This window comes from Netta rufina (assembly GCF_964035555.1).
Source record: "Netta rufina genome assembly, chromosome: 1".
NCBI classification, from domain to species: domain Eukaryota; kingdom Metazoa; phylum Chordata; class Aves; order Anseriformes; family Anatidae; genus Netta; species Netta rufina.
This window is the reverse complement of record NC_140123.1, coordinates 64,796,156-64,810,631: the sequence shown is the minus strand read 5'-3', so window position 1 is coordinate 64,810,631 and position 14,476 is coordinate 64,796,156. Positions and strand designations below refer to the sequence as shown.

The window sequence follows — 14,476 nt, the reverse complement described above, 5'->3', positions numbered from 1 at the left end:
TTCCACTGCCACACTAATCTAGCTAATCTTAAAATTACTAAAGAAAAGTATCATTTGTGGGATAGGAAAAATGTCAAGAATAAAAACTGTGACTCTGTTATAATTTTCTTAATAACAATACAAATGGCCACATCTCTGCAGTTCAAAATAATGACAAAATTTTAAGCAATTTGACTTTCCTGTAAATTGAAGTTAATGAAGCACTTAGAAGTGGTAAAGTTTTAGTTCTCAGAGATCTGTGTATCAATACTCTCCCAAATCAATCTAAAAAGACATGCTGGCCTACCTAGGTTAGCTCTTTGCCTTTTCTGCATCATTCCATAAAGCCCACTTCATGGGATTTCTGATTAGGTTACTCAGATAACCAAAATTTCCAACAGTCCATTCAAAATTTTTGCTCATACTGGATAATGTTTTGAGGGACAAAACAATGACTCAAAGGGCTAGTTTCTTAGGTGTAACAGCTAATTTACAGCACATTTTTGTGTTTAAGTCTAGAGTCAACAAACTAGACAATAAACTAAGACAATGGGTAGAGGCTACCATATACAGAGGTGTCTCTGTACTAGAGAGGTTTATCTGTCCTGGTGGAAATGTGAGCAGTCCTGAGTCTTCCAGAGCTGATGCACAAGTCAAATGCAGAAAACCTGCTTTGGGGAAGAACAGTAGTCAGTGCCAGACTTTTTAACCTTTAGCACCTCTAAAACCACAGCCAAAGGGATCAATGGTGTGGTACAACCAGTGCTCTCATCTTAACAACCTATTGGTGAAATCCAACACGCAAGCTAACACTCTTGATCTAACTGAACTGAAGGAAGTAGGCCCTTCTCCTTAGCTGCTACAGCCCCCAGATTCTCTTTTGGAGTTACCTGCTCCCACTGTTGTGGAAGCAGCAGTTTAGGCCATGAGGACATTATACCAGTATCAAGACGTATCCAGTTTTACTCTGTTCACTTTCTAATGCCATGTCTGGCTTGTTCTCCTGAAGGTTTCAAATTTCAGCCATTGTTTTTTTCAGTACCACTCTTTAACTTGGTTTCTTTCTCTGCTTGGTATTAACAACATTGCAGTGAGTTACTGGCATCTATATCCAGCAGGTATAGGTGTGCCAACCTGTCCATATCTTCATCTACCTCACAACTCAGTTTCCTCATCTTTCATTCTCTTCTCTGGTTACCTTCAATGATCTTATACTCTTCAAATTAGCTACAACTTCACAGCACCTATATAATCCTCAAAGTATTTTTTACATTATGTTTGAAATTCTACATTTTAGATGCAATTTTGAAGATAAAGAAGTACACGCCTGCCTGCTTGCTGACTTAATCTTGCTTATGTTATCATGTTTTGCTTGTCAGTCTGTTCTGTAAAGTACTACCTCACTTCCCATTTCTTATCCCATTTATTATCTTTACACAGCTTTGTGTTATTGCTTCCTTGGTTCTTCCTCCGCAGCTGAATCTCTTTGCATCTCCTCCTATATGCATTAAACTTAGTTTCCAAGTGTACTTTGTTTACTTCCTTTCACAGAATCACAGAATTTTCTAGGTTGGAAGAGACCTCAAGATCATCGAGTCCAACCTCTGACCTAACGCTAACAGTCCCCACTAAACCATTTCCCTAAGCTCTACATCTAAACGTCTTTTGAAGACTTCCAGGGATGGTGACTCCACCACTTCCCTGGGCAGCCTGTTCCAGTGCCTCACAACCCTTTCAGTGAAGAAGTTCTTCCTAACATCTAACCTAAAACTCTCCTGGCTCAACTTAAGCCCATTCCCCCTCGTCCTGTCACCAGGCATGTGGGAGAACAGGCCGATCCCCACCTCGCTACAGCCTCCCTTGAGGTACCCATAGAGAGCGATAAGGTCGCCCCTGAGCCTCCTCTTCTCCAGGCTGAACAAGCCCAGCTCCCTCAGCCGCTCCTCGTAGGACTTGTTCTCCAGGCCCCTCACCAGCTTCGTCGCCCTTCTCTGGACCCGCTCAAGCACCTCAATGTTCTTCTTGTAGCGAGGGGCCCAAAACTGAACACAGTACTCGACGCTTTCCTTGTGTTGCCCACAGAGTACGTACCTATCTACTTGTTTCTTTCATTTGTGTACTTTTCACATCAATGCCCAATGCAATATCATCTACAAGTTTGTTTCATATCTCACCATTCCTCCTTGATTATCAGCATCAGTATGAATGGAAAATAAGTTGTCTGTCAACCTGTAAGGTGAAGAATTCCCATATGACACACTTCAATAATTGTCTTTCCTCAAAGTCTTGAAGCCAGTTTTCAGTCAATATAAAATTACTATATATAAAACAGCACAGACTGGTTTACTTGGGACTTAAGGAGGCATTAATGAACTGGGTGAAACAGTTGTTATCTCAACAACTTATAGCGTGGCCAGAATTAAACTCACTAAGAAGTACATGCCCATTTCTGAGCTAGCTGGTCTTGAGAACTCTTTACGGACAGCGCTAGAGACAAGCATTTCTAGGGCACAATTCATCTGCCTTATTTTAGATGTCTATTTTAGGATGGGATTGTTTCCTGGAAGTGTTGTTCCTCTCCAGTGACTAGGCAGAAACTGAAATAAAGTATTTCTCTTGATATCAAGCACCTTCCCCTCCCCAGTTCTAGATCAGAAGCTTTTGTAGTTTTGACAAAATTAATGTAATAACCTTTTTCAGGAAAACTGTGTAAATAAATGAAAACAAGGTGTGATTCATCTAACCAAATTTGCCTATTGGTACAGACACCCACATCTGAGATAGTTATCACAGACTCCTTTATTGCCAGTGAAATAAAGTAGGTACTCTTAGGAAGCAGTGCATGTCTACTCATCCTAGAGCAGACATTTTAAAATGGATCATATGAATAATGCCCAGAAATTCCTGTTTCTTTCTGTTGACTATGGAAAAAGCTATGTGGCAGCACAGATAACTTGTATTTTGCGGGTTATACCTCTGCTAACAGAACAGCCTGAAAAATTCAACTGTAGATGAGAACACAGGTCTGGTAGCCATATTTAAGTGGTGCCTTACTTTTGCTTTAATCAGTCTGAGGCTGACTAACACAAACACAGACCTGTACTGGAGGAATCTACAGCTAGGTGGTATGAATACTGCTCTCTGACTGACCTAGCTGTGGACAGAAATCAGTTTGATGTCCAAGGAACAAGCTGGAGAGAGATTTCTTTTTTACAACCATAAGGATTAAGATACAGGAATAGGAGTGGAAGCAGTGAATTATAAAGTACTTAGGGTATATAAGAAGATATGCATGACTTAAGAAAAAGTAAAACCTGAACTGGAAAGTCTAGAAGCTATCTATAATATGCAAACACCAAAATAGAGTACTCCTTAGAGTGAACACCAAGGAAAGTTCATGGCAAAGTCTGCCTTTTATCAATGGGCCTTAAATAAGATCAGTAAAATCTAGATTAAACTGATACATCTAATTAACATAGTAGTAGCAGTATCACTAACGTACCCAGGTAATTTGGCCAAGAACTTGTTAAGCTCCAGTACAAAGAGTACTTGTCAATCTAAGTGAGTACTGTCAATCTGAGTGATGACACTGCCATGACATCTGTAGAGGGGTCTGGAGGGAACTGTGGGGTAGTTCAGAGGGGAAGGCATCTCCGAAACACATTGGGTCCAATCAGAGCAGGGACGAATTTGAAGTCAGGGCAGGTTGTTTACAGTCTCGCCCAGTTTGATATTGAGTACCTCTAAGGACAGAGAAGCTAGAATATTTTCAAGTTTGCTGAAGCTTGCAAAAATAATATTGTAGGCATGACTGTGGAACCAGCAAGCAGGCATAAAAATGACTTCTAGGTCTCTTCCAAGTCTGATGATTATGCTTTAAAATTTCTAGATCTAATCAAAATTTCATAGAAAAGAAAAGGTCATCTATCTGGCATGACATTGCTTTGGCAGACATGATTGGTGCTACCACATATTCAAAATTGTAGCTGAAGATATTTCTCTATTGAGTGGAATATTCTACATTCTAGTCTATGGTAATATCCTTGCTGGATTTTCCGTCTTTCAAAAATCCTTACCATGTATTAAATATATAAATATTGTATATTAATATTTCAAAATGCTCAGAAAGATGTGTTACTTTTTCCCTATTCAGCAAACACCTAAGGTGTTAGGAAGTTTGGGACATGGTTTAAACTCAGTCCAGTTGGCACAAATAAATTTTTGGATTTTTAAATCTGTGCTGAAAATCTTTAAACCAGAATTAAATTAAGATTAAATTCCTTGCATGGATGGCTTACACAAATGAACATGTATTATGGATTCTAATTGAAAGGAGAAAATGTTTCTTAATTTGTTCTTGAAAATTTTAATGACTTGAGAGGTTTTCAATTTCCAACACGGATCTTTTATGCAGTACAATTAGGCTTTGTGGTTAGTACACTAACTTAAAGAATGTTCTCTAACTTATAAATAAATAAAATAAAGCTCAATATACCTGAATACAACAGATGCTGTACAAAAACATCTAAAATAATGAGTGTAATTTAAACATTTATATAATTCAATATCACTTTAACAAAATGTAAGAGAAACTGAAAACATTTAAATCTACATAATCTGATTATTACATTCATAATGTATCTCATTTCACACAACCACAAATACAGTTATGGAAAAAAAAAAAAAAAGCTAGATGCACCAATAAGTCTATATTTGATAAAACATACACTTCAAGGCATTACAAACAAACATAAAGCATTTAGAAAGTATAGTTTTCTATATGTTAGACTACTTCTATAGAGTCTATTTGTCCTCTCTTGAGTAAACAAAATCAGCTTGTTGGATTTCAGATACCACAGGAAAATTTTTTATTCCTTGATACTGGGCCAAATGTGCCTCAGTTCTTTGGAACATGTAGAAAAAGTAGCTTTCACTTTTAAAAATACTGTGTTTCTTAAAAGGGTTCTTTTACATCTGTTTACTTCATGAACTATGATAAATATTAACTGCAACAGAGCCTAAATTTACAGAAAAACAAATTTTTATTAAGGAACTTGTTATCAAATGGACCTATGCCTAAACTCAACAAATCGTGTAACACTCGTCATCTTATCTTTGATGTATATACATTATATACTAGACCTAGAAAATGACATATCTATCATTTAATGTGGAATGCAAAAATCTGTAAATTAATCACAATAATATACTCTGTAACATGAGCATAGACAGGAAAATGCTGCCTAGTAATACCATAGATGTTTAAATGTATTATTCAAATCTGGGTGATGTGGAAGAATATTAAAGACTTTTTAATGCAATTTGGAGTGCTTTGAGAGAAAATTTTGCTCCTTTATCTCTGTATTTCAGGAGGTAGGAGGTGCTTACATTTTGTAGTGTTTTATATTTAAATTAAAATAATTTAAAGCTTATATAATAGAAGTATTATTTATTTGCTTGATAATACTTGAACAAAAGTGAGCTGAAAGAGTAAGCACCATTCTGTTCCTTAAACTGCTGACAAACAGCTGAGTAAGTGACAGTAATAAAAGCAACTCTTATTAAGTCAAATTGTTTCCTTCAGTTCATGTGAGAATATTTTGTCTAAGCAGAGCTGAAGCTGTGTTCTTCTATTCAACATGCTCCGTGAAGCCATTTTAAATTTAAGTTCTTAGTCATACAATGATCTGCTAATGTTGCAATGTAATAGTAGTCTTCTTGTACTATTGTCCCAATGCATGCAAATAGATTAAAATTATGTTATCAACTATTAATGATGTATAACTGTTTTAAAGCTGTAACATCAACTCTAAAGCCCCAAACACGCCTTTCTTTCTTCAAATTAATCTAGGCTTAGTTAATGTTTTTTTTTTTTCAGTTGTCCATAAGTTAGGCTTAAAGCTACATTGCAAAGAAAAGATTACCACCTACGCAGACAACAAAAAGTGTAGAAACCTACACAGAGCATGTTCTGATTTGGGAGAAAAAATAAATAAATAAATATAGTTAGAGCTTTCAACTACCTTTTCAAAAAGACAAAAGCTGTTGGCAAAAGTTATGGTTATATAAATGTGAATTTGAAGGAAAATCATCTCAGATGAAGTAGCTTAGCAAAGCATACAAATGGACTACACTAAACAGGAATTCATGCCAAATTCAGCTAGTGAAAAAAGGGGTCAGGGCAAAAACTTCATTAAAAACATGTATAGAATCTAGATAATATTAAAAAAAAGTCATAATGGTGATGTGCAAACCTACCCAATGCACGCAGAATGCTGCTATTAAAAAACTGAAAGAAGCAGTTTTAGTTTTGGTCTTCAGATGATAAAATGGCAGGTCAGAATTAGTTTTTTTATACAGCCTATCAAGGAGAGAATAGGAATAGCTCTCAAAACAGAATGGTAAATGTGGAGACTGACAGTTTATACACAACCAACCTCAATTAAGAACTAAACTTTGATATGTTCATAAAGAGGGGAGGAAGACCGAGTTCTTAATTCATAGAGAAAAAACTATGTGCCTCTACAGGATATCTGCATTAATGAGAAGCAAACAGGTTCCACTTATTGCAGCTGCAAAATCAGGGCAAAAATTTTCCCTAATAATAGTGATGTTTCTTCAACTACCAGTTTAGGATTTGCCAGTGGAATCCAAATGTGAGATCTGGTGGTTGAATGCTTACACTTCATCATGTCTGAAAAAAAAATGCACCAGATCAAAGTCCAAGACTGGATGTAAACATATCAATACTCATTTAACAAACCCAATTTTCAAACAAATGTGAACCGAAGTTGGTTAATTTGAAAAGCCACCAAGGTAACTTGTTGCCTACTGCTAATGCAAGATGATGAGAATACCATGCAGTTTTGTTTAAAAGCATGATGGTGGCAGCTGAAAAAAATATGCAGGAAAGGATGCTCAAAACTCATCTAAGTATTAGATTAGGTACACAAAGAGTAAATCATTTATAATGAGGAATGACATTAGCTAAGTGGCACACCACATAAGGCAAAGTTACAAGCCTGGCAAAGTACTCAGCAGTGTCTCAGAAAACGAGCCAAAAAAGACTCCCAGATTAAAATAAAAGATTGTTTTACCCCAGTGAAACTTTGCCCATTAAAAAACAAAAACATAACACTCTGGTTTTGGTCCTTATTCATAGCCCTAGGAAATACCAGACTGAGACTGAAGGGTGACTTGTCTGTGCCAAATTCGTCCTTCACAGAGATGGTACACCCCTAAAAGGAGCACTTAACGAACTGGTCACTATTTTCTGCTCACAGTTTTACAGATAATGTGTTCATCTTGTTTTAAATGATGTCTTGACCTGTTATTAAGCAGGACAGAAAACAGTGTTAAAATAATAACAAATTTAGTGGAAAAGACTGCAGTCAGATATGGGTTTGTATGTAGCACTGTTACGGCACAAAATGGCATCTGTGATGGATGGGTTGCTCCAAGCTGACATCTTGCTTACAAGAAAACTGAAAACAGGAACATCTACATGCTGGAGGCTGATGGCAGAGAAACAGAAATTCTGGATGAAGCTAATGTGAGTTGGATAGTACTCATCTCAACTGATTTTAGACCTCTGTAGTGTATGTTAGCATTTCAGAAGTGGCTGGAAGCAGTTACATATGTAAATTATAGTAAGATTTAAAGCTATAGGTGAATGTACATAAAATGTGATATAACCAGAGCATTCTAGACTTACGCCTTATTTTATGTGGCACATGTAGAACACATCTAAGGCTGCTGCTAACCATACTTCCCTTGCCATCCTCTTCTCTCCGCTCCTCTACAGCTGGGATGCGTGCCGTGTTTCCCACAACATGCTGGCACTGAGCTAATGCAGATGGGGTTTTGGGGAATCTGTGCCTCCAGGAGACACAATCTCCTTTGCTGTGATTGAGATAGGGCATCCCATTCCCCAAAGGAAGCACAAAACACGCCCTCTTTAGCTCCCACATGGTGGAGAAACCAGAAGGTCTTGCTTCTTCCCACTCTCTCATTCCCCTAAAGTCACAAGACTACCTCTTCCCCACAAACGAACCACTGGCCCATTTTCAAGAAGTCGTAATAATATTGTGATTTAAATACATTAACATAGCTATTAACAGTATTAAAAGATTCCCTTGGCATTGGTCACTACCGAAAGATGGTGACTCTGCTGCAGAAAGACACCATGAAAACACATTCCACCTGAAAATCCTTCCTTTGGAAAGACTTAGTTTTTATAAACAGTGCTAAGCAGCAGAAATGGATACAAATTTCAAATGAAAAACATAATAACTGAAGAAATACTCTAAGACCACCCTAAAATATTCCTGAAAGGAAATATGCTGATGTTTCCATGTGCTAAAGAGGGCTAAAAAGCCTGAAACAAAAGTTGACCGAGAACAGCCTCCCCCCCCCCTTTTTTTTTTAAAAAAAAAAAAAAACAAACAAAAAAACTTTTCCACGTTACTGGCACCAACAGTAGTTTGAAGAACTACTGCTCTTTCTCCTTTCTCCACAAGTAACAGCAACACACGGAGAGCTATGTGCTGCCTGACTTTCCACCAGGGCAAGTATGGATGACAAAGGTTATCCCTGTATAGAATTCATATTCATGCTAATTGCAGAGAATTACACACCAACATACAATAAGTTATTCTAATAAAGTGGATGGAATCACTGTTGTCCTTGCTATAAACAGCTTAGATTCAAAGATACAGGTCCCTCTGTCCGTGAAAATTCATACACTACTCACAACGCTGTACCGTTTTAACAGACTGGACATTTAGTAAACCATTTTCCCATATCTTGTTGAAATTAAGATACTCATTTTATGATGGCCGTCACTTATCCATTCCTTAATTTTATAGAAGATAATTTTATAGATTTTATAATAATCAGACAGAAGCTCGATATTCAATATACGTCTTTCATGCAGGTGCACTCGGCTGCGTCTGCCAGCTTCAGTTCCAACTGATTATTTGCTGCATGAGTTGTTGAGAGATACCTGATCTGAAGACCAACATGACTTTTCAGATTTCTGCCAAGTTGCGTTATATTTTTATGCTTTACCTTGCCCTTTGACAACACAGAGTTGCAGTTTCAGTGCTGTTTCCCAGTTTATATTACATCACATGTGCAACTCATAGACATACATTCAATAAGGTTACTAACATAGGGAGCCTGTTTCTAACAAAATATTTAAAATACTTCCATCAGAACAGTAGCTAGTTATCAAATGAGGCGGATATGAGTCTCAGTAAGTTTGTCTAACTGACTTATCTCGACACTAATAATAACATTGGCAAAATGCCTAAGCATCTTCTTTACAAAATAACAATATGATTATATTTACATATAATAAATAATTTACATAAGTATAAAAGGTGAATATACAAATCTGTATCTTCACATACAGAGTATATGTACCTGTACAGCTTTTGTTGCCAATGTTTTTGCTTCTTTATTGATTAGTATTTTCAAAGTGTCCTCTGCTTGGAAGATATCTTTAGTCGAGAACATTTAGATTTGGGGTTAAAGATTACTAATCTACTTTTACAGTGAAATTAACTCATGTGATTTCAAAGAAACCTTTTGAAGTGTTTCTTATATATGGTGGAAGTGCAGATTGACAGCACAATAATCCTCTTCACTATTCTTATGATCAGCAGCTGTTATCCTATTTTTATCAACAACTTCATTACTCTAAGAATTGCTTTTGCAAAATGTGAATGCTGCTGGTGAGATCATTCCACATAAGCAGACTTCTCTTTATGAATTTTTACATGCAGGCTCCAAAAATCTCACTGCAAGAAATAACCAACTGTCAAGCCATGCCCCCCCAACACAGGCCACATATTCTTTCCACTCATGCTCCAGATAAGCACAACCAACTCATGTCATCAGTGGGCATATTCCAGACACCTTTATGACATCCCTCTCAGAGTCTCAGTATCTACTCTAAGGCCCTGGGTGAGCTCCACAAAATCATGTAATACGTGATACTACTACTGCATACAAAGCCCAAATTAAGTGCTCAGAACTTCCACCCCCCCCATAGTTGATGCAGTCTAAGATCTCAATGCTTTCAGATTCATATCAAAAGAATGACAAGATCATCTTCTACTTGCAGCAAATACATATACCACTATCATAATGTCAAGTAGGAAAGAATGAGTTTCCATGTGGAAGAGGGTATTTTGAACTCTATTGCCCTCTGTGCCTCTAGGTGCATCAGTAAGAAAGACCTTTGACTCAGTCTTACTACTCTACTTGTATGTACCCTTTCAACATTCACAATAAAGACCTGTTATGTGCCAGATAATGCACGTGTATATAAGTATGATGTTATGCTGTATGAACTGTCACCTTAGTGTCAAATTATCCCCAAAGAAATACTAAGAAAGGATGAAAAACTATGGTAAAATTCTGTCTCTTTGAGTTTAAGAAAAAAGGTGATGCTCTGGCCACTTTTAGGCTGAGCACTGGAATCTGTGACAGGGCATGGGAAATCCCATTCCTTGACCTGTGGAAGGAATACAGTCTAGCCTGTCAGACGTCATCAGTGATATCGTCCTCACTGTATTATCTGCTGTATGCTTTGGTCTGGTGCATCTCTACGCTAAAAAGACAACAAAGAACTTCAGAACTGAGTAGGTTATCACTAGGGAAATTAAATTTGAAACAATTTATATATTAACATAGAAATTAATATCAATAGAGAAATGAATATAATATATGTATGCATTTTAGAAATGTGGTATGTATAGTATGGATGTGAAGAGCAAGAAAGAAGGACATTAATTTCATCCATTGATTAGATAAATGTTCATAGTGTGCCTTTTGGCTAGTCATTGTTCCTGTACAGAACAGCAAGAACAAACAACACGTGTACGGACATGATCCTCATGCAGTCTACGTATTTATTTTAATATCTAACATGTCTACTGGACCCATCCTTGATACACATACCAATAAAACCTGAAGAAGGAGGGTTGGGCTGTATCTTCTCTTTAGTGTTCTCCTGAATGATGTCCCAGAGCTGCCATATAAACTTTGGATGGAGAATATAAAATGGCTGGTTTGGATTCTTCCTGCGATGCTGTACATAGGGAGTGAACAGATTGTAGTCTGGCTTCTTATACCACTGGGAGGAAAAATAAATAAATAAATAAATAAATAAATAAATAAATAAATAAAAAGACCTTATTTTGATCCTATATTATCCAGTGTATTTTGAACACTACATGAAAAATAATGTGAATGAGTTTAATTCAGGTTCTTCAGAATAGAAGCAAAGCAGCCTTGCACCAGTGCACATTTGTCCTAGAAAGTCAGTCCTCAATCTGGGCCAGATCTTTCTCCTTTCTTCAGAGATTCCCAATAAGCAATATAGTGCAGTGGGATGAGCCAACCCCAACTCCCACTCAAAGGCCCATGTTAAACAAGGGGCTCAAAAAGTCTCAACGCAAGACCTGGGCATGGAGGTGAGCCTTTCTCTGAAAGTGTCCTTGTCTTTACTGACAAAGGCAGCAGCACGTGAAGCAGCCTGGAGGCAGCGGGTGTAGGAGGTAGGCAGCTCCTGGCATCTGTTGCTAAGGGAGTTGAGCAGAAGAAGGTTTACTTTCTGCTTGCATCCTGCTCAGCTCCCAGCTCCCCCTGCCAAGAACCATCAGATCAACTGGTCCCACTGGAGCTGCAGCACCCGCCAAGGCTGAGGCTCCCGGAGTGACAAGCAGATGGATGTCTGCTGCTCTCAGTGAGGGGGTGAGCAGCAGGACACAGATGGCTGTGGGGGTGTGGACACAAAGGGAAGACTGATAGGGAGGAGGCCTGGCAAGTGGGGAAGGTGCAAAGAGAGATTGCCATTGGGGTGTTGTATTTTGTCTAGGAAGGCAGAGGGGAGGGTGGGGAAAAAAAAAAAAAAAAAAAAAAAAAAAGGATGCGGTTCTTCACCTTTCTTGATAAAGCCTCCTTCTGAAATCTAGCAACATCCCTCCTTCACAAATACATGGAAAAATCACTGTTATATGAAAACAGCAATATTTTTATCAAAAAAAAAAAAAAAAAGAACAACAACAAAAAAACAATCTTTATCATCCATTTATCCTAGCATCTCAGAGCAGATCATTCCAGTACAAGTGCTGGCTACTAAGAAAAGTTTGTAATCAATAAACCATTTTTGACCAATTCATGCATAGTGTTCTCTGCTCTTTAGATAAACATTTTGGAGTTCATTGTGATAAGTGAGAACTAGAAGACTGAAGTACTAGATACATGAATTTTGTCCAGTGTTTTCAGACAAGTTGGGAAGAAGGGATCAAGTAGGCATCTTACCACGTTCAGATTTGCAGAGTAGGGGGCAGGATCCCAGGCTACTAAGATAACATCTTTGTACAAGGAGCTTTCAACAAAGTGATGGTTTGGGTTGGTGAGAATCTGCAAACACACATGTAAAAAAAAAAAAAATTGCACAGAGTTAAAAGCAAATGGGACCCAGAAAAATGGAAAAATCCTTCTCTAAAATGAACAGTCCTCCTCACTCTGCTGTTTGTTCTACTTTAATTCTGATTGATTTTAAGTAATTTCTTTTGTTAAAAAAAAATAATAATAATCACAATAATAAAAAATAAAGAGCTTAGTCATAAACAGCACTCATGACAGTTTTAAGTACCAGTACGCTGAATTACTCTCCATCTGCGAGCAATGTGATGAGACCACTTGAGATGCTGCATAATTGTATATCAATATTACTTTGTGTTCTGGAACATTAAAATGAAAGCTACAGTATTTCACACTGTCTGTAGGATCCTCTTTTTGGACGCAGAGAAATGTTCTTTGAAGTGCTGAGGCCCCCAAGGATGCTCTCGTCTTTGCATTTATTTTTTTTTCCTCTGTTTTGGTTGTTTTCTCATTTCAACAGCATTAGGTCTCATGAAGTACCTTCAAAAAGGCAAATTGGACCATAACAGTAAAAGCCTGTATACCTAGAAAAAGAATTCCAGGAACAGGCATGTGATAGTGCTTTTATTTTATTTTAAAATAACAGTGATAATTGTTCTGCTCTCTTATAACTCCCTCCCACATCTACTGGTACTCTGATCCTCCCACCCTAGGTTTCCCTTTTACTCCTGCTGGTTTCTTGTTTCCCAGACCCTCCATGCTTAACCAGATCTCTCTGATCCCTAGTGCATCCAATCTTGGGAAGGATTGGACCAAATGATTTCACTACTGGTTGAAACAGCATGAATTTGGCTCCAGCTGTTAAACTAATCAACATTCCAGACAAATAAATTCATACTAATTTTCATTTCCCTTTAGGATCCAACGAGCCATATTTGATTATGCATATTTTTCTTCAGAAAAATAATATTGTTGCCATAGCAATATTCTTTCTACCATAAACTTTAAGCTTAATGACTTTCCATCAGCTTTCTACAACAAGAACAGTATTAGTCTTGCTGCCATCAGCATCACTAACTCCATTTCTCAGAACAGATTTTGCCTGAGAATGTAAACTCCTTTCTTGAGACTACAGAGTAAACAGACCAAAAGGTCAAGCTTTTAAAAGCTCAATTCTACAGTTATCATACAAAGGAGCTCTCACTTGCCTTTCAGCAAGCAAGAGTCCTTTAGAGGTGTTGTCCACACAAATTTCGCTCTTAGTGAGCCTGCATTCATATGTATGAGATGAGTTTCCTCTGGAATAACAATGTGTGTTGTGGCTGCACTGGTTTCCTTCACATCCTTTGGGCTTTCATAGCAGCGAACATGAGGGAAGGAGAGGGACACAACAGACTTTTAATCTCCTAAATGCAGGAATTTCCTACAGTAAGGAGAGGAGGGTCGGAAAGCCAGCTTGGATTATGCATCTTCAGAATCGGTAAAGCAAGCAACCCTTATCAAGTGACTATGAAGATTTCTCTCCTGGTGGTGGAAAGGCCAGTCTCCCAACAGGAAGCCAGAACCTCCCAGACAGCTTCCAGCCTCTTTGAAGGAGCAGAAAGGTGGTGGGAATACAAATATTTGTGAGGAAGCTGTGTGTGCTGACCTGGCCTGAATTTTAGTCACGCCCTGTGTTTTTTGGGGAGGCTTTGTGGAGAGCAAGTGATGTTCACCACAGAGATCACGTGAGCCTCCATTACCACCACAGCAGGAGTGTGGCACAGCAGCTTGGGAACAAGGAGGATCCCACGCAGCAGCAAACAGCTAATTTAGCCGTTTAGTCTCTCTGAATTCACTCAGGAGCTAACAAAGCTCAAATCACTGCCTGGAGGCACTTCTGTTTCTTACAGAGAGCCTAGTGAGACTAGTCAACTAAATGAGGTCTCTAAACCCTCCTCCTTGCCCCAAGATAGGAGTTTAGGCGTGGTCCGCAACCAGGATGTTTCGTCTAGAAGTAAAATCAAGAACAGTTAAGGAAGAAAAAAAAATATTAAAATAAATGACACTGAGATCAATGTTCTCTTATACACTGATTTCACAACTAAAGTCAGATATT

At 37.9% G+C, this 14,476-nt stretch overlaps 1 protein-coding gene across 1 annotated transcript in view; it reads right to left on the bottom strand.

The window, feature by feature from the left end:
- The window catches only part of ST6GAL2 (ST6 beta-galactoside alpha-2,6-sialyltransferase 2), a gene marked incomplete at both ends in the record, with an annotated part of 47,871 nt that overhangs the window by 2,720 nt on the left and 30,675 nt on the right, over nt 1–14,476 (bottom strand). The window contains 2 exons of the mRNA XM_084293117.1: nt 10,948–11,122; nt 12,313–12,414. Of these exons, the coding sequence (XP_084149243.1) occupies nt 10,948–11,122; nt 12,313–12,414 (277 nt within the window). The remainder of the gene's footprint in view (nt 1–10,947; nt 11,123–12,312; nt 12,415–14,476) is intronic.